General features: G+C 35.1%; 2 protein-coding genes and 1 long non-coding RNA gene across 3 annotated transcripts; 2 read left to right on the plus strand and 1 right to left on the minus strand.

Annotated features, from left to right (window-relative positions):
- The first annotated feature begins 8,586 nt into the window (after positions 1-8,586).
- Positions 8,587-9,609, plus strand: LOC145136997 (uncharacterized). Its single transcript, XR_013720826.1, has 2 exons — positions 8,587-8,884; positions 9,160-9,609. It is a non-coding gene; the product is annotated as an uncharacterized LOC145136997 (long non-coding RNA).
- A 392-nt stretch (positions 9,610-10,001) lies between these two features.
- LOC145136996 (caffeoylshikimate esterase-like) lies at positions 10,002-11,191 on the plus strand. The gene has a single exon (XM_079071133.1). The coding sequence runs from the start codon at positions 10,126-10,128 to the stop codon at positions 11,092-11,094; it is 969 nt and encodes a 322-aa protein (XP_078927259.1). The 5' UTR covers positions 10,002-10,125; the 3' UTR covers positions 11,095-11,191.
- Positions 11,192-13,381: 2,190 nt separating this feature from the next.
- Positions 13,382-18,380, minus strand: LOC145141249 (DNA-directed RNA polymerases IV and V subunit 2-like). The gene is made up of 7 exons (XM_079074556.1): positions 18,209-18,380; positions 17,124-17,622; positions 16,815-17,027; positions 15,794-16,695; positions 15,414-15,705; positions 14,116-15,341; positions 13,382-14,038 (listed from the first exon to the last, which is right to left on the minus strand). Exons 2-7 carry the CDS (start codon positions 17,607-17,609, stop codon positions 13,537-13,539), a joined length of 3,621 nt encoding a protein of 1,206 aa, XP_078930682.1. The 5' UTR covers positions 17,610-17,622; positions 18,209-18,380; the 3' UTR covers positions 13,382-13,536.
- Between the last annotated feature and the right edge of the window lie 6,273 nt (positions 18,381-24,653).

Raw genomic sequence — 24,653 nt, forward strand, 5'->3', positions numbered from 1 at the left:
GGCACAACGTAATGATAATTCCCTTCTTGTATAACTTCTTAAGCCTTTAAGTGCTTTATACAATTAAGCACTAAAGTAGAAGCACTTTTAAGCACCAACACTTGCAACTACCTTCAGAAGGGAGCAAAAGAGGGGAGGGATTGATGCTCTCAGATTTTGGAAGAAACAAAGGAAGAAGAAGTGTTCCAAATGCAAGAATTACACTTCCTTTTATACCCACATGCAAGATTTAATGCACATACTTCCAGATAATGCAAAGTAGTGGTCTCTTGCAAGTAAGGTGTGTGTAAGAGGGATATTGGCAAGAAACCTATCATTCCTTTGACATTTTCGACCCATGAGTGAGTGTGTGTGTGTGAGAGAGAGAAAGAGAGAGAGTTGACTAGTTACTTAAACTAGATAAGCTAATAGGACTAGTTAAGGCATGTAGAATCCAAGTGTCCAAAACTTTGTACATGACTTATTAAATCATATTATACGATATAATAATTAGTTTATACTCTCTTCAGTAAGTATTTTCACAAAACAATAATTACTCTCTAGTTAAATAAAAGAGTTGATTATATCTATAAATAATCATATTAATAATAAATATTCAATATGTGCTAATTTGATTAAGGTGTGACCCTATATGATCATATATTATTAGCAAATGTCATTCAATAATGACTATTGAACATATAAATCTAACAATAAAGTATTCATCAGTGGTGGGTGCACTGTGTAAGAGGGAATCAAATGTGAGGGGTGGGGTGAAGGGATGGGGTGTTGTGTGTGGAGCATTTATTTTTATTTTTTTATTAATAAAATTGTATAAGTAAAATGTTTTAAGTGGTAAAATAGACGTTTCAACTTTTTCAAGAAGGGTTAATGACCTAGGAGGGTAATAAAGTTTCAAATTTGTTCACATTAGGTCCTTAAGATATTTTTTTGTACATATTACACCAACATGGTTGTTACAACAGTTTAAATATCGTCCCTTTAAACTTCAAAGGGATGCAATTTATACGGTTATAACAACTATGTTGATGTAATATGTACAAAAAAGACCTTAAGGACTTAATGTGGACAAATTTGAAACCTTATTACCCTCCTAGGTTGTTAACCCTTCTAAAAGAGATTGGAGATACAAGATTTGTCGGGGATACCCGACACTGGCTGATAAGCTATCTTAAATTTATATAATGACATAAGCATTTAAAAATATGTTTTCTATAATTAATCAAGGGGTGTATTTGGAAAATTTTAAAAAAAAAACTAGTATAAGTAGCTTTTTAAAACGCTAGCTTATAAGCTACTTTTTGGTTTGCCAAACGTGACAACTTAAAAAAGATCGAAAAATAAGCTAACTTATTAGCTAGCTGTGGCGCGCCAAACATAACCTTAATCATTAAGATTCTAATTATTATTAGTTTTTTTTAAATGACAAAAAAAATGTTATGTAACCTTTCAATTGAAACGTTGGTTGTGGTGAATGGACGACTAAAATGAGAAGACGAAATGATGAAGCCATCTAACTAGATACTAATATTAATTATAAAAGAGTTAGATGAAATGATAAAAATATTAAAAATAGAGATCTAATATGGACAAAATTAAAACCTTATTACCATTTTTAAACGTTTATAACAACCATGTTGGTGTAATATGTATAAAAAAGACCTTAGAGACCTAATGTGGACAAAATTAAAAACCTTATTATCCTCTTTAAACGGTTATAACAATTATGTTTGTGTAATATATACAAAAAATACTTTAGAGATCTAATGTGAACAAAATTAAAACCTTATTACCATTCTAGGTCATTAACCCTTTTCAAGAACCAAATATACAACAAAATTACATCAAAATGACCAAACCCAATACTTTTTAAAAGTTGAGACCTTAACTACATAAAATAAGAAATCTTGGGACTATTTTTACAATTTTGTCCAATAAATATTTATATAAATAAAAAACTAATAATAAAAATGAATTAAAGTTAAATTTAAGGTAAAATATAATTTCAAATTAAAAAGCCACGGGAAGTAAGATTTTGGAACCACCAAGATATAAATAAAATACAAGGAGAGAGAGAGGGTGTGAAGTAGTAACTTTTTGCAAAGGGCAAAGATGATTTATGTAATATCTAGATTTGAAAAAAAAAAAAATAAATAAATAGAAGGACCAAACCTGGAAGTTGGCAGCTAATTGGTGGACGATGGAATGCATTGTGGAGAGTGGTGCGGTCTTTACCCCACTTTTTGTTATATAGGTAGGGGAACACCGCCCCCGACTGTAGTTTGGGTGCGGTTTAGACCGCAGTGTGATAAAAAATGGTCATGGTTTGTGATTAGGTAGGGATAATTTGACCATTTTGTGATTGGTTGGGGAGAGAATAATGTTTTTATTAAAAAAAAAAATTTAAATAAAGTGTGTCATCACTCCTTGGGTGTGTCAAGGAACCGTAACTTTTTGATAAAAATATCGTGGCACTTATGTGGCAATAAATAGAGTACGGTTTCAGTGGCACCACTCCCTCCGGCCTTATAATTTATAAGAATTAAGAAATGTCACGTAGTGGACCACCACTACGGAAACAGAAATGAAGAGTCTAAAAGTGAATGCTAAAAATTAGTCAAGGGACCATCAGTGTAAATCCCATTAACTGTCATAATGTAGTTGTACTGTACAACTCATTAAAGCTCTCAATCATTTTGGTCAAGGGTATGGCATTGCATCATAGGACCACCGTCTTATAAAAGCTAACTCGTATATTTTTATACGGTTTAAATTTATTTTACAAGTTTCATGTAAAACGTTTATATTATACAAACATATACATAAATATTTTAAAGTTTTTATTAACGGACATGACATTTAAAAGTTTATAATATCTACAGGCTAATTTTCACAAAAAGATATGATCCTTTTTAGTTGATAATTTATATTTTTGATCATAAAGTTTCACAAAAATTTAAAAAAATGGGACTTTATACAGCAAAATAACTGCCTTTGACTTTTATAATACGATGACCATATATTTGATAATGTGGTCTCTTTTGATTTACAAAAATGTTATTTAAAAGACCCAACAATTTAACATTTTTTTGCCATGTTTTACTAATTTATTCAAAACTAAGAGATATGCAGATGCAAATAAAGGTAAGTTTTTTGTTTTATTTTTAATTTATATGGAACTTATTACAATTTTGTAATTACAGTTACTCTAGTAGATTTTTTTTTTTACTATTTCTTATTATTTGTTCGATATCAAGAACATGTATTGTCAAAGAAACAAAGGCATGTTTGGTGTAACCTTTTTCAAATTAGGTTTTGTGCATCAGATGTAACATATGATCGGTGCACAGTGCGTAACATATGTTCGTTCTACAAGGCTTAACATATGTTTTGAGAACCATATTAGGCCAAGCCTAATTTGGTCGAGAGTTTTTCGGGAAGATATGGATTGGGTCGAGACACACCTTAATTAGGTCCAAGACCTGGTTTGGGTTGAGACCCAATTTGGGTGGAAAACAACTTCGGCCCAAAATCCACTTTGGCCCGGCCTCCCTCATTTTGGGTTTAGTCCATTTGCTCTATTGGTTGGTTAGGTTTTACTAGTAACCAAACTTATAACTCAAAAGATACAAGAAATACAACCAAAAGTACATACCTTAATCTAGATTACAAACACTTTGATATACGATTACAAACCAAAATACATAAATTTTATGACAAAATTACAATCAACCAAACATCATAATAAACAAAACACTTTTTAAATTTTGACCCATAAAGCACATCAAACTTAAATATGAAAAATAGTTTGATGAAAACATTGATTTTTATACATGTAAAAAAACTCAGTCATGTTAACAGTTTACTAAAAATAAGAACATCTAATTCATCAAAAGTTTTTAACATTTATATTGTCTTTTAACATTACCAAAATATGTTTCTTCAAGCATCTCATCCAAATAATCCCAATGAAGTGAATCGTAAGCTTTTTCGATGTCGATCCAAAAAACCATTGGCTTTCTATAAGCTTTTTTTGTACCAATCAACCATCTTGTTAAAAGTCAACAAATTGTCAAGAATAAACGTGTCACCACTCACCCCAACTAAGCAATTAGCCAATATTTTGGCTATAATATTGTATTCACATCCGATGAAACTAATAACGTGAAAATACTTTATAGTATATTCGACTAGGGGTGAGCATTTGGACCGGATTGGACCAGCTTTTGGACCAGACCGGTTTTACAGAAATTTGTGGACTTTTGACCTCATCTGTTGAGGCTTACCAGGTCCTGGTCCAGATCTGGTTCTCGGTTCTTGGACGTAAAAGTGAGCATTTGGACCAGCCCGGACAACTCTTGGACTGAACCTATTTATAGAAATTAGTGGACCTTGGACCAGACTTGTTAAACAGGTCTTATCAGGTCCAAGTCCAGTTCCTGGTCCGGAGGTCCAAATGTTCACCCTTACATTTGACATTTGACATTGTAAGAATCAAAGCTATAAAAGAGGAATTATATTATTAAGCAAAGTTATTTTCCATGTTTTTAATTCAGAAAAAAAGATCATTTGAATTCATATCACTAACATTGTATAATTTTTAATAATCAAGCACTACTTCAAGGAAAGAATAAAATTGATTTATGATTTCTCATTTTTGTCTCTAATTTGTGGAAACCTAATGTCAAACAAGCTATAAAAAATGTAACATCCATAAAAATCAGGCCAAATTTAAACTTTTTAAAACATTTAGAAACCAACAGTTATTACCAATTTATTTTCAAAACAATTATATATCAGAGTATCACAGAAACATAGTCATAAAAGGTGAGGAGTTGTACGATCACGTCTTTGCCTTCCTGCGATCATCTGATGTACCTGAAACAATAAATTGAAACTGTAAGCCCAAGGCTTAGTGAGTTACCCCCAAAATACCGATACACATACAGTCCACATAACAATATCAGCAATATCATAACATAACAACTGAAACAGAACAGCACGTAACGGTTCCACAGCTTCACAGACTGGAATACCCCTGGGCCCACAGTGTGAGTCTGGAATGCCTACCGGGCCCTCAGCTCACATCTGGATTGCCATCGAGCCCTCAGTACGAGCCTGGAATGCCTACCGGGCCCTCAGCTCGTATCTGGAATGCTTCTGAGTCCTCAGTATGAGTCTGGAATGCCTACCGGGCCCTCAGCTCATATCTGGAATACTCTAGGGTTTGTTGGCTACCGCACGGAGCAGTACCACCTCAACCCATCCCACATAACATGTCGACATGTAACATAACTAATGCACATACAGATAATCATACAATATCACAGGTAGTCCTACAGATCTACCAGACTAGCATATCAACTGGCATACATCACTAACTCATACTCAACATATCAATAACTACTAGAGTATAAAATCCAATGGGTCGGTCTGGGTGCCTTAGACCTTTTAGTACAGTGAGGATAACTCACCTGGCACTGCTGAAGTCCCGCAGGTAAAGCTCCCGCTGCTGGTTGACATATTCCCGAACTGTCAACATCAAACAATACACAATTAATAATTGGGTTCCAAGCCCAAGGTCCAACTCACACTACAAAAGACCAAAAGTCAAATCATGGGCCAAAGCCCAACATATGGCCCAATTTTCCAAATTGGGCCCAGACCTCTACATGGTCTTTCCTTAAGGCCCATCCAATTATTCCAATCCAATTCCCATGGCCCATTATCATATAATCATAAAGGCCCAATTATGGCCTATCTATGGCCCAATTTTCCAAATTAGGCCCAACTCCTCACATGGGTCTTATCCTAAAGCCCATCTAATTACTTTGGTCCATTAACTTGTTCTTGGATGGCCCATCAATAGTCCAATCGCCAAAGCCCAATAAGAAGGCCCAATTCAAGGCACGAGTGAGATTAGGGCTTTCACATGAAATGATGATTAGGGTTAAGTGTTTCTTACTTAACCCCTTAAGGACTTAATCCAAGTCCATTATTGCTAAGTTAGTTTGCCAATGATTATTATTTAATATTTTAAGCTTATTAAATAATTCCCGTGTGTGTGTCTCAATCAATTCCCAAAATTAGGGTTTCAAGGCATTAGGGTTTTCCAAACCCTAATTAGGGTTTCCAACCCAAATACTAGCCCATTAATCAAATGGTTGGGCTTTTAGGTCTATTAGGGCTTTATTGGGCCCAATAGGGTTTATTAGGCCCATTAGGGTTTTAGTCCCCATGTCCAAACGTCCCAAACAAGTCCAAAACGCAAACGAGGCACACCGCCACCCGACACGGCGGTCGGTGGCGGCAGGAGGCGGCAGCCACCACCCTACGGTGGTGGTTTAGACTTTTCTTTCATTATTCCCATACGAATTACAATGCAATTTACAATAATATCTAAACAACACACACACACTCATAAAATAATACACACACAGCCACCTTGTGGTGGCCGACGGTGGTAAATGGTGGCAGCCACCACCTCACGGTGGTGGTGGTGGCTATTCTTGATTTTCCAGCCATACAAACCCAATACTACATCAAACAATTAACACACCCTCACTCTCTATGCTCGGAACAACAACGCAGCCACCCACCAGGTGGCATTTGGCGACGGCAGAACCACGGAGAGGCGGCAGCGGTAGATTGCGGCATCAGCCGCCACCTCCGAGTGGTGGCGATGCTTCCTTTTTGGTCTTCAGCTCAGCAACATGTTTGACATACGTAGCAGGAGTACACACTAACCAGTAGCCCTTCGGAATAGCAACGGTGACCGATCCATACAGCGGCGGTGGCGGTGACTACGCCCTTCACCGGTTCAGCGCAACAGGCGCAACAGGTCTCGGTGGTTCACGACCCACCCTCGCTTCCTGTTCCCTGCAGTGGCGGCTGGAGGTTTGTAAGGTGGCGGATGAAGACTTCCATGGCAGCGACGAAGACGGGGAGGCGGTCTAGCGAGCAACGGCGACAGCCACGCATACAACGTCGTTTCCCCGACGTTAGGGTGAGCGAGAGGTGGTTGCTCCGGTGGTTTGGGGCTCCAACTAAGGTGGTGTGCGACTCGACGGAGGAAAGTAGCGGCGCCGGAAATTGAGAGCTTGATGGTGGCGGCTGAATGAAAGGAGTCTTAGGGTTAGGGTTTAAACGGTAGTGAGGCTATATACCCGGTTCCCACCAGTTTTTCCCATAATAACACAAATGGTCCCTCCTTGCCATATTCTTTTCAAAACAAATCCCAAATTTACCAATTAGACCCCGCCTTTTTAAAATCCTTTCATGCTAGATCCATAATTTACTTTTTAACCCCTGCTCCCATAAATCTTTTCAATCTAAGCCCAACATTTACCAAACAACCCTTGTCTTCAAAAATCCTTTGCATAATAAATCCCGAAATTACATTTTAATCCCCGGAGATTCAATCTTGTCATTTGGCTCCTCGAAACCAACAACCCACTAATTATTATTCGATCTTGGGCTAAAATTGTATAAAATAATCATAATAATTACTTCCCGGGATTCCTGATTTATTATTTAATTACTCCATTTAAACGGGATGTTACAAAAAATCAGTAACAAAAGTCACAAATCTAATAACCAACATATCTAATTAACATATTACTTTATCAAGTCATAAATCTAATATATTGAAGTTGAAAATTTGAAGCATAAACTTCTGATTATAAAAAAGTTTTAATCAAACAAAACTATATGAATGAGAAGCAGATAGAACATAATGGATTCAAAAATCAGAAACTAGTCAAATCAAAATTCATAATGAGAAACAACCAAGCAAGAAAACCTGAAATAAAAAAATAAGAATCTTAGATCAAACCTTAAGGGTTGAACCAAAAGTTAATCGCTGGGATTCATAGGGACTTATCAACTGAATCTTCTTTCCCTCTGCATTTCTTCTCTTTTTTTCTGCGTGTTTTCTAGTCTTAATCAAATAGACAAATGAGGGTGTTTTCATGAATCTGGTTGCAGGTGGTATCAGATTCAAAGAACAGTCGAGATTCAGGGTGGTTGTATCTTGTAGATAAAGCCGAAATTCGAAAATTGTGAGAAGCAGTCAAGCAAGTTAAGGGAATGCGAAAAGCAAGATCAAAACTATCAAACTGAGAAGTAGATGAGTGAAATCTTGTAGATGATTGCGATTAACTAGGTTACCCAATAATGAGGACGTTGATTCCACAAGTGGAGGGCGTCCATTTGATTCTCCTGCCTCTATGGATGAGATTCATGAAAGGCGCCTAGTGTATTATCCGTTTTCACAATATCTTTGTTTATTTATGTTTGTTTATGTTTGTTTATTTTGCGTTTAACATCTTAACGAATATAAACAAATAAACACAAACATAGTAAGTTGTTAAACTAACAAACATTAACCCAAAAAAAAATCTCACTTATCTATCATTGTTGATTTGCTTGTTCGGTTTAACTTAGGGGCTGTTTGATTTATTGTTGACCGGGTCCGGTCAGAGCTTTTTTGCTGATTCGGTCCGGTCAGTGCATTTGTATAACGAAAAAACTCACTTACTCCGTCAGCCAATTTCTTATTTATCACTTACCCGGTCCTGAAAAAAATTTAGCTGACTAGGTCTTTTAATCTTTTTCCTTGATTGCCCCTTGTTTACACGATTACATGGACGCGTTTTCTTCTCCTTCAATGATCACATCTCCAGCTCCAACGATGTTTCTTCTCTATAGATTTACCAACGACATGTGCGCCGACTAGTCCCACCTCCACCTACGCCTTCGGCTGCCTCCGCCCTACGCCACGCCTAACCTGAGATTGATCTCCTTCAATCTGTAGGAAAAACCCTTCTTTTTCCCCCTTCTTGCTTGCGCCATTGAACAATTCCGACGTCTTCCTCCGACTCAGGTGTGTATTGCTCGTTTTTTTTCTTCCTGATTTTATGAGTTTGTTGGATTGATTTTCCGTTGTTCACATTTGCCAATACTCTGATCGATCACAATTTCTTTGTTTACTCCTGCTATCTGAATGTTCTATCACAAAATTGATTGTGTTTGTTCGATTTTAATAGAATCTTGTTTTCAAAAGCTAGAACATCATTTGTTCATCATTTGAGTTTTTGAGTTGGTTTCTTGTGAAATTGTTAGATATAGTGTTTACAAATTGGCTAATGGTTGTTTCAGATGTGTTGTTAACAATTATAATACCAGGAGTAATGATTGGAGAAAGTTGGACGATATTGCCCCTGATGCTATTGATCTTCCTTTTAAACTGTTTGTGGGAAGGAAGTGAAAGGAAGGAAGATGGAAGCATGATCTTTGTGATGAAGCGAGAGTCCGAGTTCAAAGAAGAGGATCAGATTGCAAAAGTTGAAGTCTTTCTTGCTTCATAGCCATGTTTTTTATTTTTTGTTTTTGTTCATAAGATTTCATGTGGGTGGTTTAGGATGAGATTCTAGAATGAACAGGATTATATTGCAAAACATTATAGTTGTTCTTGAATGTGAAATGATGATCCTAGAATGGCTCAAAGCTTTAGTTTGTCGGTGGTTTAGGATGAGATTCTATATTTTTTTTTATTGTTATTCATGTGAGTATGCATTTAAGAATAATATCAAGTGTTTTTTGATTAAATATTTGAAGTCAGTTAAGTGTTGTTTTGGATAAAATGTTTGGATATATTGTTAGATCAATGAACAAAATTGATGTACTTTCTTGTAGTGTTTTTAAAAGATATTATTTGAGGGTAATATAGTCATTTTGTATAGTCAGTCAAATGCAAAATCAAACAGCAAGTTTCAGTCAGAAGTTAACTCAGTTAGAACTTTTAACCAAGTCAGCTTCTAACTCAGTCGACTCTAACCCGGTCAACAACTATCAAACGACCCTTACACACGAATGAATATAAACAACTAATGAATATAAACAACTAAACAAAGTTTTGTTTATGTTCATTTGTTTTGCCCTCACTCTCAACAAAACTTTAGTTATAAATACGTTTTCAACAATTCAAGTCACAAGGACCCACAATGACCCAACATTTACTACCCACAACGCTCTTCTCGCCATCTTCCTAATCCTACCCACTTTCTATAAATCTTAAATCAGCACCACTCCATCCGTCGTCATCAACCACAACCACAGGCGAAAATGGTACATCCGATTGCAGAAGCCAACGAAACCAGCCCCTTCGGAAAACGTACACCGGAGGAATTCTACGCCCATCACTCACTTGTTCACTCCACCGACCACCTTATAAACCCAAGAGGCCTTAAACTCTTCACGCAGTCTTGGACGCCACTCCCGCCGACCAAAATCATCGGCGTTATCTGCGTTGTCCACGGTTATACCGGCGAGTCAAGCTGGTTCGTACAACTAACCTCCGTCCACCTCGCCAAGGCTGGATTCATCGTCTGTGCTATCGACCACCAGGGTCACGGATTCTCCGATGGTCTCAAACTACATATCCCTGACATCAATCCCGTCGTCGACGACTGTATCTCGTTCTTCAATTCCTTCCGTGAAAAACACGCGCCGTCGCTTCCTTCTTTTCTCTACTCCGAATCCCTCGGTGGCGCTATCGCTCTTCTCATCACCCTCCGCCGCGACGGGAAACCCTTCGACGGATTAGTCCTTAACGGTGCCATGTGTGGGATAAGCGAAAAGTACAAGCCGCCGTGGCCGTTGGAGCACTTCCTCTCCATCGCCGCGGCGGTGATCCCTACATGGTGCGTGGTCCCCACTCGCGGGTCTATTCCAGAGGTGTCGTTCAAGGTAGAATGGAAGCGGAAATTAGCGATGGCTAGTCCGAGGAGATCCGTGGCGAGACCACGCGCCTCCACTGCGAAAGAACTCCTACGGATTTGCAGAGATGTGCAGAGTAAGTTCGAGGAAGTAGACTTGCCGTTTCTGATAATTCACGGCGGAGAAGACATTATTTGCGATCCGGCGTGTGTGGAAGACCTGTACCGACGCGCCGCCAGTAAGGATAAGACGTTAAAGATATACCCCGGGATGTGGCATCAGTTGATTGGAGAAGAAGATGATGACGTGGAGCTAGTGTTTGCAGATGTGGTGGAGTGGCTGAAGACCCGGGCCACAAGCGGCGGAGACTCTTAAAACTGCCGCCGTGTTAAAGCTGTGAAATGAATGACTAGCGAGTTGTAATAGTCTTTAGTTATAACTTATAATTAATAAGAATCCATTTACGAATTAATCTCCTTTTCCAAATCAAAATATAGCGAACAAAGTTGTGAATGTCATCTTCATTTTCATGAAAGAAAATCTTAAATAGTTTGTTCAATCGATCCTAGTAAATCAGATTTTTTTAAGATTTATTATGTAAAGTGTTTAATGTTTTTGAATGTATTGGAAAACAATTATTACAACTTTTGAAGATGTAACAACTCATTCTGTATGTCACAATCAAATCTTACTTCTTCTTTACCACAAAATTCATTATTAATCAAATTAGGAGTACATTGAAATAACTCCCAGTTGAATTATTTGTCATTTCAGGGCATGCTTTCATAAAGATATCTAAAACCATGTGGTGGTTATAGATTATACGTCGAATGCAAACACTGGTAGACTAGTTGTCCTATCATTATTACACATATTACAAATTAGGCATCCTATCATATAATGTTGTGTTGTATTCACAAGGCAATTCAAGACCCTAATCTTAGATTAGGTAGTATCGAAGTAGAGAATGTACGATATAAATCAAACCATTAAAAAAAATTGACAGACGATTTAATATTGCATCATCAGAAAACCATAAGGTGAACAACGTATTCATGGTTTTTATTTTCCCTAAACATGAATGAGGTCTTCGTTCATAGTATTAGTTATCCTTGTCATATAACCATTGATATTCGACATGAGTTGTTGAGAACAAGTTAGCACTCCTTTAAAAGGGCTTTGTTGTTCCTATATGAATGAATGAGTCAATAACATAACGATGAATTGATAAATGGGGAATTAAATGTTGAACAATGATGTAAATGATACTTTGAAGATCTTTGATTGATCAATCGAATAGAGTACAAGAAAAGCTTTAGTATTCATAAAGAATACGAGTAAAGATGCAATGAAATCGTTACCCTATTACAATGACACACACTTATATATAAAGATACAAGGAGGTGTGGTATTTGACCAATCATAAAAAGACACATGCGCTATACACACGTGACTCGCACACCAGAAGGCTCAAACTAACATACACTATCAGTTAGGAGCACTAACATAAGCTTATGTTATAAGTTATAACTAAATTTGAAGGAGCATAATATGTTATACACACATGATGCGCACAACAGACTGCTCACACTAACATACAATATCAGTTAGGAGCAATTAGCTTATGTTACAAGTTATAACTAATTTTGAAGGAGCATAATATGCTCTATGAACAGCTTCGGATACTAACTCCAAAACTTCACTTTGTTACAAACTTCAGAGCTTCACTTCAGATATAAACTATGACGCTTCATATTATCACAACAAAATTGTACCCAACATGAATCCAACCTAATTAGGTAGGGATTCCTGTGAAACGAAGTAGTAAGTGTTTGAGGTTGGGCTTCTTTCAAACCTTATATATGATATATGTATTACTCATTAAGTTTTATAGTTTACATTTGTTTATAAACTTCGTCTTTAGGTAACAGGTTAAACTACAAGTGCATAGGAGAGGCATATGACTTAAAGAACAAGTATAGAATTAAGTTGTTTACTACATAGATGTATAATTTAGTGCATGTCATTTATTATGCAATGTATTGTTGTGTATATTAAATGATATGAACTTATTACCTTGATGTTTTTAATATTTTGAAATAAAAATGATAATCTTTGACTAGAAGTGGGGTGTTGCATAGTAGTTTTCCCAATTTAGATAACCAACTTTCATTTTTTATGAACTCATAAAAACACACCAATTTATCTGTCTACCAACCAATTTCACTTTTTATACAATTATGGCAATTACATATCAAATTCCATAACAAACATCTCAAAATGTAGTGCTAAACCTAGCTTTTAGCATTTTTTCCAGTTGTAACAGTTTCACCGGAAACTCTTTCAAATACATATAAAACTTATGTATTCTCTATAGACAAGAATGTACAAAAAATATGTGCATCTATATCTCTAACTCATGTTTTAACAAGATACTCAAAATAGCAACATACTTTCCAAACTCATTTTTAATCCAAATTCTAAATATATAAGATGTTATATTTCATGTTCCATAATCATTTTTTATGAATTAACTAAGAAGTCAACAAAAGTCAACTAATTAGATCATCATCTTTAACTTCAAGAATGTTACCATTCGTATTCCATAATAATAATATCAAAGATCAAAGACAAACAATATACACATCCACCCACCAAAAGATAATCAAAGTTCCATAATGCCATACCAATTAGACCATGCTCAGCAAACAAAGAGCAATGTACAACCACCAAAGCACAGAGTACGAGTACACGTCATTACACCATTCAACCTAAACATGTCATTCCTACTTCAACAATTCACATCATCTACCAAATTCAGCATAACTCAGTATCAAACTTAAGCGAAATCCCCATACTAAAGAGCTCCTGTGTCAATAACTTAGCACCATAAGGCACACTCACCTTAATCACATCTTCAACCGAGTCACACACCCGACAATACGGGCCCCGGATCTTGTGTCCACCTGCAACAGACCTCTGAATCACACCCGCCATTCTTTTGCATTTTGTACAGACATGCATTTCAGAACAGTCACTGAGTGTGAAAAGGCGTTCATGTAAGTTAGCAGAAGCTCCATGGGCTATCAAGCAGTCTCTTTCCATTTCCCCAAATTTTATTCCACCAAACCGTTTCCTGTCAGCCACCGGTTGCCTCGTCAGCGGGTGGACCGGGCCCGTGTTTCTAAACTTCACTTTGTCCTCCGACATGTGAACCAGCCTCTGGTAGAACGTGGGGCCCATGAACACTAGCGATTTTACCATTTCACCCGTCCTCCCATCATAGAGTCTCTCATTTCCCCATCGTGCAAATCCAGCCCTGTAATAAACAAGTAAATGAAAATACTTTGATATAATCATAAAGAAAAAGGAGTAGTTTACTTTACCAATTATTACCTGTGAAGCTGATCTGTAATGGCATCAATGGAGAGAGAAGAAAAAGGTGTAGCGTATCTCTGTGAACCTCCCAACGCGATACCTTTCCCCAAAGCAGATTCCAGCATCTGCCCTGGAGTCTGTCTTGATGGGAATGCATGTGGATTGATCACAATATCTGGGACTATCCCTTGTACACTGAAAGGAAAGTTTTCCTGAGACTCCAAATACCCTAAAACGCCCTTCTGCCCATGCATACTTGAGAACTTGTCACCAAGACATGGGGCCCGCACCTGTCTCAAAGATACCACTGCAAAATTCTTCCCTTCATCATTAGCAGACAACACAACCTTCTGAACCATTCCTCTTTCCGTATGTTTCAGTTTCACACTATGATCAGTCCCTGCTTCTGTAAACTTCCCAATCACAATATCACCACTTTGCAAATTTGCACCGATAAAAGGAAACCCATCCTCATCCAAACTATCCACCCTTCCAATCTTACTTTGAATCTTCCCAAAATTCACAGCCTCATCAGACTTAACCTTCTTCTTTGAAACTTCCGTATTATCAACCTCAGCTTTATAGCTTCTAATATGCTCTGACCGAAACATGCCCCGGTCAAGCGAGCTCCTGTTCATCACCAATGAATCCTCTTGATTATACCCAAGGTGGACATTGACCGCTACAATAGCACACTGCCCGTTGAAAAACTCGGGTCTAGCAATCAAACCCTTTTGATTTTGACCAGATTGTTGACCTTTTTCAAGACAATCGGAAAGAACGGTTTTGAAAAGAGGTCTTTGAGGGTAGAAGAGTTGGTGTGAAAGAGTGTCGACTCTGATGTCTGGATTTGTGGATGAGTATCCAACAGCTTGTTGACTGTGTTTTTGGGATTGGAATAGGACTCTTTTTGCGTGATCATGGTTAGCAAAAGGGATGATGCCACAGCTTATGCCCATCATGAATGACATGTCGAGTTCACAATGTGTGTATTTCTTAGGGGCGTGTTCGTCATTTTCGAGGAAGAGGTATTTGATGTCCCATGCTGTGCAGCAATCTTCTTCCTCTTCGGGTCCAATTAGTTCAATGACTCCATTGTTTAAAAGATCTTGAAATGAATAGCTTCCACCTTTTAGGGTTCTGATTTTGGGTAAGTTTTGGATGACTATGAGTGGGCGTAAAATACGCCCTGCATCACGAAATATTCTCACTTCTTTGTGCCTTGTGTCTCTTTTTATCTCAACCTAAATGAAAAAAACAATATAAAATGTTTTTAGAAGGGTAATTAAGTCTTTTGTATAACCTAAGATACTGACCTGAGGAGGTACTTCTGTTTTGCGACGCCTACGCCTAAACTCAGCAACAAAAGAAGCAGAATTTTTGCAAAATCCAACCCAATCTCCATCAACAAAAACTTTATCCATTCCAGATAAAGAAGTTGAAGTATCATCTACTAATTTTTCCATTCCACATGCCACCAATACATCAAAAAGTCCACCCCTGACAGCTGTCGACACCAGAGCAGTGCCAGCTAGATTCTTTATCAACCCACAGTTTTCCCCATCAGGGGTAGAAAGAAAACAAATCTTTCCCCAATGAGAAGGGTGTCTACATCAATCAAACAAAAGATTATCAACCAATCAATCAATCAATCAATAACTATAAAAAGAAAGTATTATAATTTATAATTACTTACGGGTATCTTGCATCTCCAGCTTTCCCAGCATACAAAACTTGCTGACGTGTCCTTCTCATATCTGAAATCATTTGTAAAGGATTTGCCCTTCTAAGCATTGCAACAACTCCAGAAGTTCTTTCCATGTTTTTATACGGGTGGGACCAAGAACCCGTTGAAAAAGCCCGTGTAAGCCCATTTGTAATAATTGAAGCATCAAGATATTGCCAGATTTCACCTACACTTCTATCTGGATAAAGATCCCTTTGCAATGACTTCACTAATCTCTTCTCAACATGTCGAAGATGAATTCTCAACTCTCTTTCAAGTAACTCACCAGCAAGTTCCAATCTTTTGTTCCTGAAATCGTCTTTGTTGTCAACTTTTCGTTTCCCAGTATACCCTTCTAAAAGACACTTCACCATGTACCCTAAAAATCTTGCTTTTCTTTTGAACCCAATGATATTAGGAAATAAGTAATTCTCAATGCACTCTTTCACACTCTCTTTAGGTGGAAATTTGCTTTCTTTGAGAAGTTTGTCAATGAGATTTAGTGAGTTTCTTCCTTGACGAAATTCATCACATTTCTCTAATTCACACCTCTGATCAGCAGCATGAATGGAAGCAATTAAAATATTGACGATATTGCCATCGGTAATGTCTGCATCAATCAAGTCTACCACTTCTTTATCAGAAGATACACCAAGGGCAAAAAAGAGAATCCATATTGGTATATCCATTAAACTTAACAGATAAACAGTTATCACTTGTGCCCCTCCTCCTATATCTTCAATCTTGGGAGTGTCTGCAAGTTTCACATAAACCCTTTTTCTTTTGTGCACAGAGCGATACATCACACGATAATTTGGAGAATTTGCTAACCAAACTCTGTTTAATCCAAGCTGCTCTTGTGCAATAAAGATCTGCAATAAAAAGTTTGAAACTTTATAGTTTCTCCAATCTTAATCTTATTGTAGAAAATGACATAGTGAAAGGGAAAATTGCACAATGTTTATGAAAGTATAAGTATATATGGTGTCACCTTTTCAGCTCCCTTGATTATGAAATAGCCTCCTTGATCATAATCACAGTCATCTTTTTTATCTTCACTCATCCAGCATGTGTCAGAATTAATCATCACAGGAATCCTCCCAACAAACACATCAAGATCCCTGGTTTCTTGGATCTGCTTGTCTAAGTACTTTTCTTTACCTGTTTTGAACTTGTCACTGCGTACAAGTTCTTGTGTATACACCTAAAAAGTGTTACACAATAAGCACAGATTCAGAAATCTTGATTTTGGTTACAAATTTAGACTAAAAAAACAAGAAATTAGTCATTTATTTATTACCTGTAGTGTGAGCTGCACCTTCATTCTGGATGAGTATGTCATGTTTTGAAGACGAGCATGTCTAGGTAAGAATTCTAGGAATTCTTTACCAGATTCGGCTTTTTCTCCAGTGTAGAACCTTGGTCTCTCAAGGTTGACTTGTCCAAACTTTATTGAAGCATACCTCCATGGATTATCACCCTTCTTTGAGGGATCATAACCAGGCTCCACAATGATCTCACCTATGGAGTCGAAAACATTTTGAATTCCAACGTTGATGAAATCATTGTATGAGTTGATCTGGTGGCTTATAAGCCCATAGTGTTTGAAAAAGGAGGTTGATGCCCTTTTGCAGAAGTTCTTTAGGTATGGTTCATCGAAATCTCTAACTGATAGTGCATCCATCATGTCATCATCATCATCATCATCGTCTTCCATGTCTATGTCGACATGTACAGCTCCATTTGAAGGCTTATCTTTGAAGCTTGGTCCTGCCTCTTCTTCCATGTTATCTGAGACTCTGAAGAATAGAATAGATCTGATCAATAAATAATCAAATAACCCACAAACATGCAAATAGCTAAATCCCATGTTTATCAAACCCAAGCTCAAGCAAAACGAGTATATTATATAATGCAACTAGAGCGTATCACTAGATTACCATAACCATAGAAACAGCATTTGAGTTTTTGTTCATATTCATATGAAAAAACAATAATGATGTAAGATTTCACTGTACAAACAAACCAGATTTCTTTAACGTTAAGAAAAACCTTTGTAAGTGACAAATTAGAGGCATACGTACGTTCTAGACCGTCTTTCGCTTAAACCCTAGGAACGGCAAACATAAATAAGCGAAATACAACCAACATGCGGAAACCCTTTTACCAGTAAAACTTCATTTCCGATCAAACAAACACTGATTCGACTCTCTTCAAAATGTCAAAGACAAAAAGCATGAAAATCACTCGTCATCTAAAAAATTTGAGCAACTTCTTCTCATATCATTTCAAAATTTCGGTATGTTCTGTTACACCGATCCGACTAAACCTAACAAATTTCAAAAAGAATACCCAGCTATACATGAAATTCGGAGAGATACTTACGAAGAACTTGGAGCTTGACAGTGTTTTCACCTTGCGTGAAATACTAGGGTTTTAGAAGGCCCCAAAATCAAAATGCAGTATAATTACTCAAATTGGGATTACTAAGATTTTAAGAGGGTTTCTCTCAGTAGTGAGAGCCTACGAAGAGCGAGGGTTTCCAAAAAGCGTGAAGACTGAGGAGGACACTATAAAGGACAATGATTCTGAGCAAAATATTGGGTGAATTACAAAAATGTCCCTTATATGTTAATATTTGTTGCATTTTTGCTTGCTCTATATTTTTATGTTACGATAGCAATGCCTATTGGTTCGCAGAATGTTGCTGAAGGAATTGCATTTGAAATTGGAAAATGAAGTTGTCAGGAATTTGAATCCAATTCCATATCCTGTTTGGTTGGCAGAAAATGGAATTGGAATTAATTCCAGATTTTGTAGATTTTGTTTGGTTCGCAGGAATTGAAATTGAAATCCATGTAAAATGATAGAATTGTCATTTTTGTCTATTTTGCTTAATTTTACTTTATTTTTTAATTTATATGTAAAGATACATTATATAAATTATAAAAATAGTAAAATTTAATTTAATTGATTAAATGTTCGTGTCAATATAATGCGAAAATCATGCAAATGACTTCATAACTTATAAAATCCTTTAAATACACATCCCAATAACGTTACAAAAAAACCATAACTTAAAAGCTATCACCTTCTTCACTAGATATCCTAATATTGTTACAAAAAAAAAAGTTAACGTAAAATATTTCGTTACATCCAAATCGAAGGCACCAAAAACTTTCAAATCCAAAATACCGATCAACATCCAATGCACATCCCAATTGATAATACTATCCTTCCAAAATGTATTTTACCCAAGCTTCTCTATCACCTTCTTCAATTTCCCAAAAATTTTGAACATTAATGGTAAGGGTAAACATCAGACTACTTTTTGTTATATCAAATAATACAATTATGCATATTAACCAATCAATCACGATCAAGAGCAAGAACAAAATGAGAAGTCGATCACTTCTCACAATCTCATTGGGAAGTATGGAAGTATGGTTCAAATCCTTTCAGAGCCAAAAAAAGACTCGATTCTTTACAACAAAAAGCATCCTGAATGTATAAAATGCGATTAAAGGGACTTTTTTTTCCAGATTCTGATATCATGATATCATAGGGGTCACAATAGCGAATGAAGAAAAAAACCTCCAGCGATGTCACAGTAGCTCTATTCGGGGTCGACTTCATAGGGGGTTATTTGGTTCGAATGTATAAAATGAGATTAAAGAGAGAGGGAGAGAGAGGGAGAGAGAGAGAGAGAGAGAGAGAGAAAGAGATTACCTGCGATGAAGCTGGTTGAACGACCTTGTGACGAAGTGGAGAAGACGCAATGGAGAGGTTGCGGCTGAACGAGAATGAGATGGTGTCTAGGTTTACCTGATGAAGCGTATGGTAATATTTAGTGAGGGCAAAATTGTAATCTGGTACTTTCCATGTTATGAAGGAATTAATTCCATTAGGATGGTGAAGGAATGAACTTTCCTTCGTTTGAAGGAAAATTATTTCATTTAGGATTCATTTTCCTTCCCTTAAAGTTGAACCAAACACAGGAATTCAAGGGAATTGGAATCCTTTTCCCTTGAATTTCATTCCATTCCTGCCAAACAAACAGCCCCTAAGAGTATTTATCAAAGGTTTTTCCTCTCCCTTGCACAATAGTCTATTATATTTATCAAAGAGTATTTATCAAAGGTTTTTTCATCTCCCTTACATAGTTATTTAGGTTAGAAACTCATGATTTGACAATTTAGAAACTATATTGCTAAAATATAAAAAATAGAATTATAATACTAAAATATACCGAATTATAAAATATATGAAACAGTATGAAAATATAATGGTGAAAATGTATGAAATATGATTTTTATAATTTCCATTTGTTTGTTTTATAAAATTGCACATTCAAAGTATAATAATGATATTGTATTTTATTAGATTACACACAAAAACTTACACAAACACGAAGAAATATTGAGATTTTAAAAATATAATGCTGAAACAATAACATTTAGAAATTAGAATGTTGAAATAAGATTTTTTTTAAGAAATATTGAGATTTTAAAAGTATAATGTTGAAACAATGACATTTAGAAATTAGAATGTTGAAATAAGATTATTTTTTTTTAAGTAAAACAGTGTTTTATAAATATTGAATAACTAAATGGTCTATATAATATTACCACATTAACACATAAATTACACAAATACACACATGGACATGATAGCACACACATACATATATGACCAGTAAGAATGAGTAATATTGAAGATTTATATAATAGTATTTTCCAAAAGGATTGGATACTTCTTGTGAAGTATTATACTCGTGAGTTTAAAATGTTATAATTTGTATCATTTCCCACATAAATAGAAATGTACTCTACATAAATTACAAAAATAGTTCTTGTTAACTGGAATTCACAAAATTATGTTACTTATATTTGGATTTTAAAATTAAATTTGTTAATGATAATGTATTTAAGTAATATTTATCTGATTTAAACCTTTATTTTTTTTATTTAAAAGTATCTAATTTTGCCAATAGTTAAATTATGTATCTATTTAACAGTTTTGAAAGTACATTGTTATATGGATCGAAACTCGTATAACAATATACTACACAAGATATCAGCATTGTGTATACATATATGTGAATGTGTGTATGTTAAAGCATAGAATAGCATTATTGGATACACATAAATAACAATGTACTTTATAAAGATTACAAAAATGGTCAACGGTAACTGAGATTTACAAAAATGGCCCATGTTAAATGAAATTTACAAAATTAGTTCATATTTAATGAATTTTTCATAAATTGACATTATTTTTAAAATGTTAGAAAGTTAAAATCTAATAATTTCAACCTACTTTGAGTTTCTTTCAAAATATAGCAGCATACCTTGAAAATTTTGAATTACACAAAATAGCAATGTCTTTTACAAAAATTACAAAAATGGTTCATGTTAACTGTGATTTACAAAAATGCTCCATGTTAACTAAAATTTACAAAGTATGTTGCTATTTTTTGGATTTTAAAATTAAATTTCTTATTGATAATGTATTTAAAACTTTTTTACTGACTAAAACAATTATATTTTATTTAAAGTTATGTAAGTTTACCAATAGTTACATATGTAATTAAATATAAAAATAAAAACACATGAGTTTTAGACCTATATTATGTTTAAAATAATAACTTGTAGTATATGTAATTAAAGCTTAAATAAGGATTAAAGTATTATACATGATAGTACATATAATTTCCTAGTATATATGACCCTAACAAACATTGTAACGACCCAGACTTTCTATCATCTAATCTAACGGGATTATCAGAGTCATTACTAAAATTTGTGGAATTCTATTAACTCATAAAGTAAAAACATTTTATATCTCATGCATAGTCACGGGTTTATAATAAAAATCTTCATACAAATTAGAACAACAATGAAATAAAACCTATTATAAGTCCTTATGCTCATGTCTTTACTTCTGGTACCACGATTGCTATAACCTGAACCTGCAAAACATAAAATATGTGCAATATCAGACACAAGGTGTCTAGTGGTGTCTAGTGGATTATTCTTCTACTTTTCTTATATTTCATCTTTCTTTCTCTTTCTCATACTCTATCATCTATTCTTTTTCTCTAATAGCATACATTGTTATTCTTTATTCTTTCGTCTTTCTTCTCTACTCTTTCTCATCTCATCTATCTCTTTCTCTGTCATCTACTATGTTTCTCATACTCTTTTCTTAGCCTCTTCTCATGCTTTATCCATATTCTAACTTTGTCTCTAACTATGTCTCTTATTTGCTCTAACTCTTACTCTGTTCTCTACTCTATATCTTCTCTACTTTTAGTATGCCTTCACGTATTATACTTACTCTTCATATCTCTCTATTCTCAACTCTAATGTCTCAACATTCTTTTCTCATATAAACCCAAAGTTCACATCTCATATTGTACTCTAAGACCCCGTTTGGTGAGTAGAACTAGATGGAACAGAACATCACTAAATTTTTTAGAGGGTGTTTGGCATACCTGGAACAAGAACTAATTGGAGGTTTGACCAAGTCCAATGGGACAATTCACTAAAAAAATAGTCCCACCCAAAAAGGTGGAACTAATCAGAACACGTACTATCATATTTCTAATCTAACGGAAATATCCCTACTTGGAACGGGTCTCAACCCTCGTCTCTATTTTTCTCGTTTTCTACCACTCTTCTTCAAATAAATATCATCGTCTCCTCTCCTCTGTTACGATCAATCACACACAAGAATTGATTATTGATTATTGGTTCTCGATTTTGTGGCATTCGAACTCTCCAACAATCATTATCGTCTATACTCAACATCGCAAGGTACGATTTCTTTTTAATTTTCAGTATGTACATCTCTTCAATTACTTGAACGATTTCTTGATTTGTTTCTCTCCTATCCATACTTGCATCTGTTAGTATTTAGTTGTGTATTAATTTCGACCGGCTTCAAGTTATCTATATAATTGAAATCTCTTTGTGGATGATTTTTTATTCTTTCTCTTGCTATCGTTACATGTATCTGTTGAATGAGTTTTGATTCTTTATATTACTATCGTTACTTGCATCTATTACTTGATAATTATGTGTTTTAATTTCATTTGTTACTTGATTCTTGATTAATTACTTTATAATTACCTATATTGAAAATCTTTTTGTTTTATTTGGTGGTTTAATCTGTCACTCTTGTGAGGTTTGAATACCTGGTGGATTCAAATACTTTTTTTTTACAAGAGAGCTTTTGCAAAATAGAATACTACAATCTTATTAAGCCATGTATGTACAGTCGAGGGACAATATGCTTGGAATTTTGACTAAATCGTTGTATTGACTAATGTTATGGAAAAAAAACATTGACTAATACAATGGCTGAAAATGTAATCACATAATCCCATTTTATTTCAATGGCAATCGACAAAAGAAACTTACCTCCTGATATGCATGTGCTTTCTCAAGTTTCTTACCTGCATCTGTTAGTAACACATGGAATGAATAAAAGATGCCATTAGACTTCACATTTATTAAGACTAAATTGCCCCTAAGTTTTTGTTTCTGCCTATTTTATGATAAAGATACAAACTAGTTATTGGGAGGCTTAATTAAGCTTTTTTTGTCATAACCTGTCTAGTTTGTGTTGTCCGTGTCCATTTTATGTTGTAGATACTCAATTTATAACGAATATGTCCCTATAATTCATTGTTATTACTACATGTAGAGTTTATGTTGTTCCTGCCCGATTCATGTTATATATACTCAATTTAGGACAAAAATGCCCCTGTAGTTTCCTTTTGTTTTTTATTAGCTTGTTTATTTCTATAGACTCCTCATGGCATTTCATTTCTATAATAAATATTAATTTTTATTTGTCGTTGCTATTTTTTCCCATCTTCGTCTCTCAAACATGTTTCTTTAAAATCAGTAAAATGTTGTTGTTTTACTTGTTTTTTATAAACTTTGTAGATATGGATTGTAATCATTTTCTCCTGTTTGTGAAACTATTGGAGAGTTATATTCAGTTGTTGATGTGCCTAGCTACAATTAGAGTTTGGTTAATTGAATGCGAGGAAAAGAATCTCAAAGGATAAATCTAAATAATAATACATTAGACACACTTTCAAAAAGGTCTTCAGGAATACATCATATCACACGTGAAAGTGATGATGATTGTATATACAAGTTACTATTTTTTCCCATCTTCGTCTCTCAAACATGTTTCTTTAAAATCAGTAAAATGTTGTTGTTTACTTGTTTTTTATAAACTTTGTAGATATGGATTGTAATCATTTGCTCATGTTTGTGAAACTATTGGAGAGTTATATTCAGTTGTTGATGTGCCTAACTACAATTAGAGTTTGGTTAATTGAATGTGAGGAAAAAGAATCTCAAATGATAGATCTAGATAATAATACATTAGACACACTTTCAAAAAGGTCTACAGGAATACATCATATCACACGTGAAAGTGGTGATGATTGTATATACAAGTTACGTATGGATAGGAATACATTTGCACTTTTGTGTGATTTACTACAAACTCGTGGTGGATTATTATATGATGGTTTGGTGACCATTGAGGAAAAAGTTGCTACATTCCTAAATATATTAGCACACCACAAAAAAATGTATTCAAGTTAGATTTTATCGGTCAGGGAAACAGTAAGTCGGTATTTTCATCATGTTTTAGATGCTTTAATGCGTTTGCAAGAGATATTGTTTGTCAGACCAACGCCTGTTGCAAATGATTGTACAGATAACCGGTGGAAATGGTTCCAGGTAGCCATTATAATATTATTATGATATATTACACAATATAGGTTTTTATCTAACAATGCGTT

The sequence above is a fragment of the Lactuca virosa genome, chromosome 9 (assembly GCF_052849685.1).
Source record: "Lactuca virosa cultivar CGN04683 chromosome 9, Lactuca_virosa_CGN04683_v6, whole genome shotgun sequence".
In the NCBI taxonomy this organism is placed as follows: domain Eukaryota; kingdom Viridiplantae; phylum Streptophyta; class Magnoliopsida; order Asterales; family Asteraceae; genus Lactuca; species Lactuca virosa.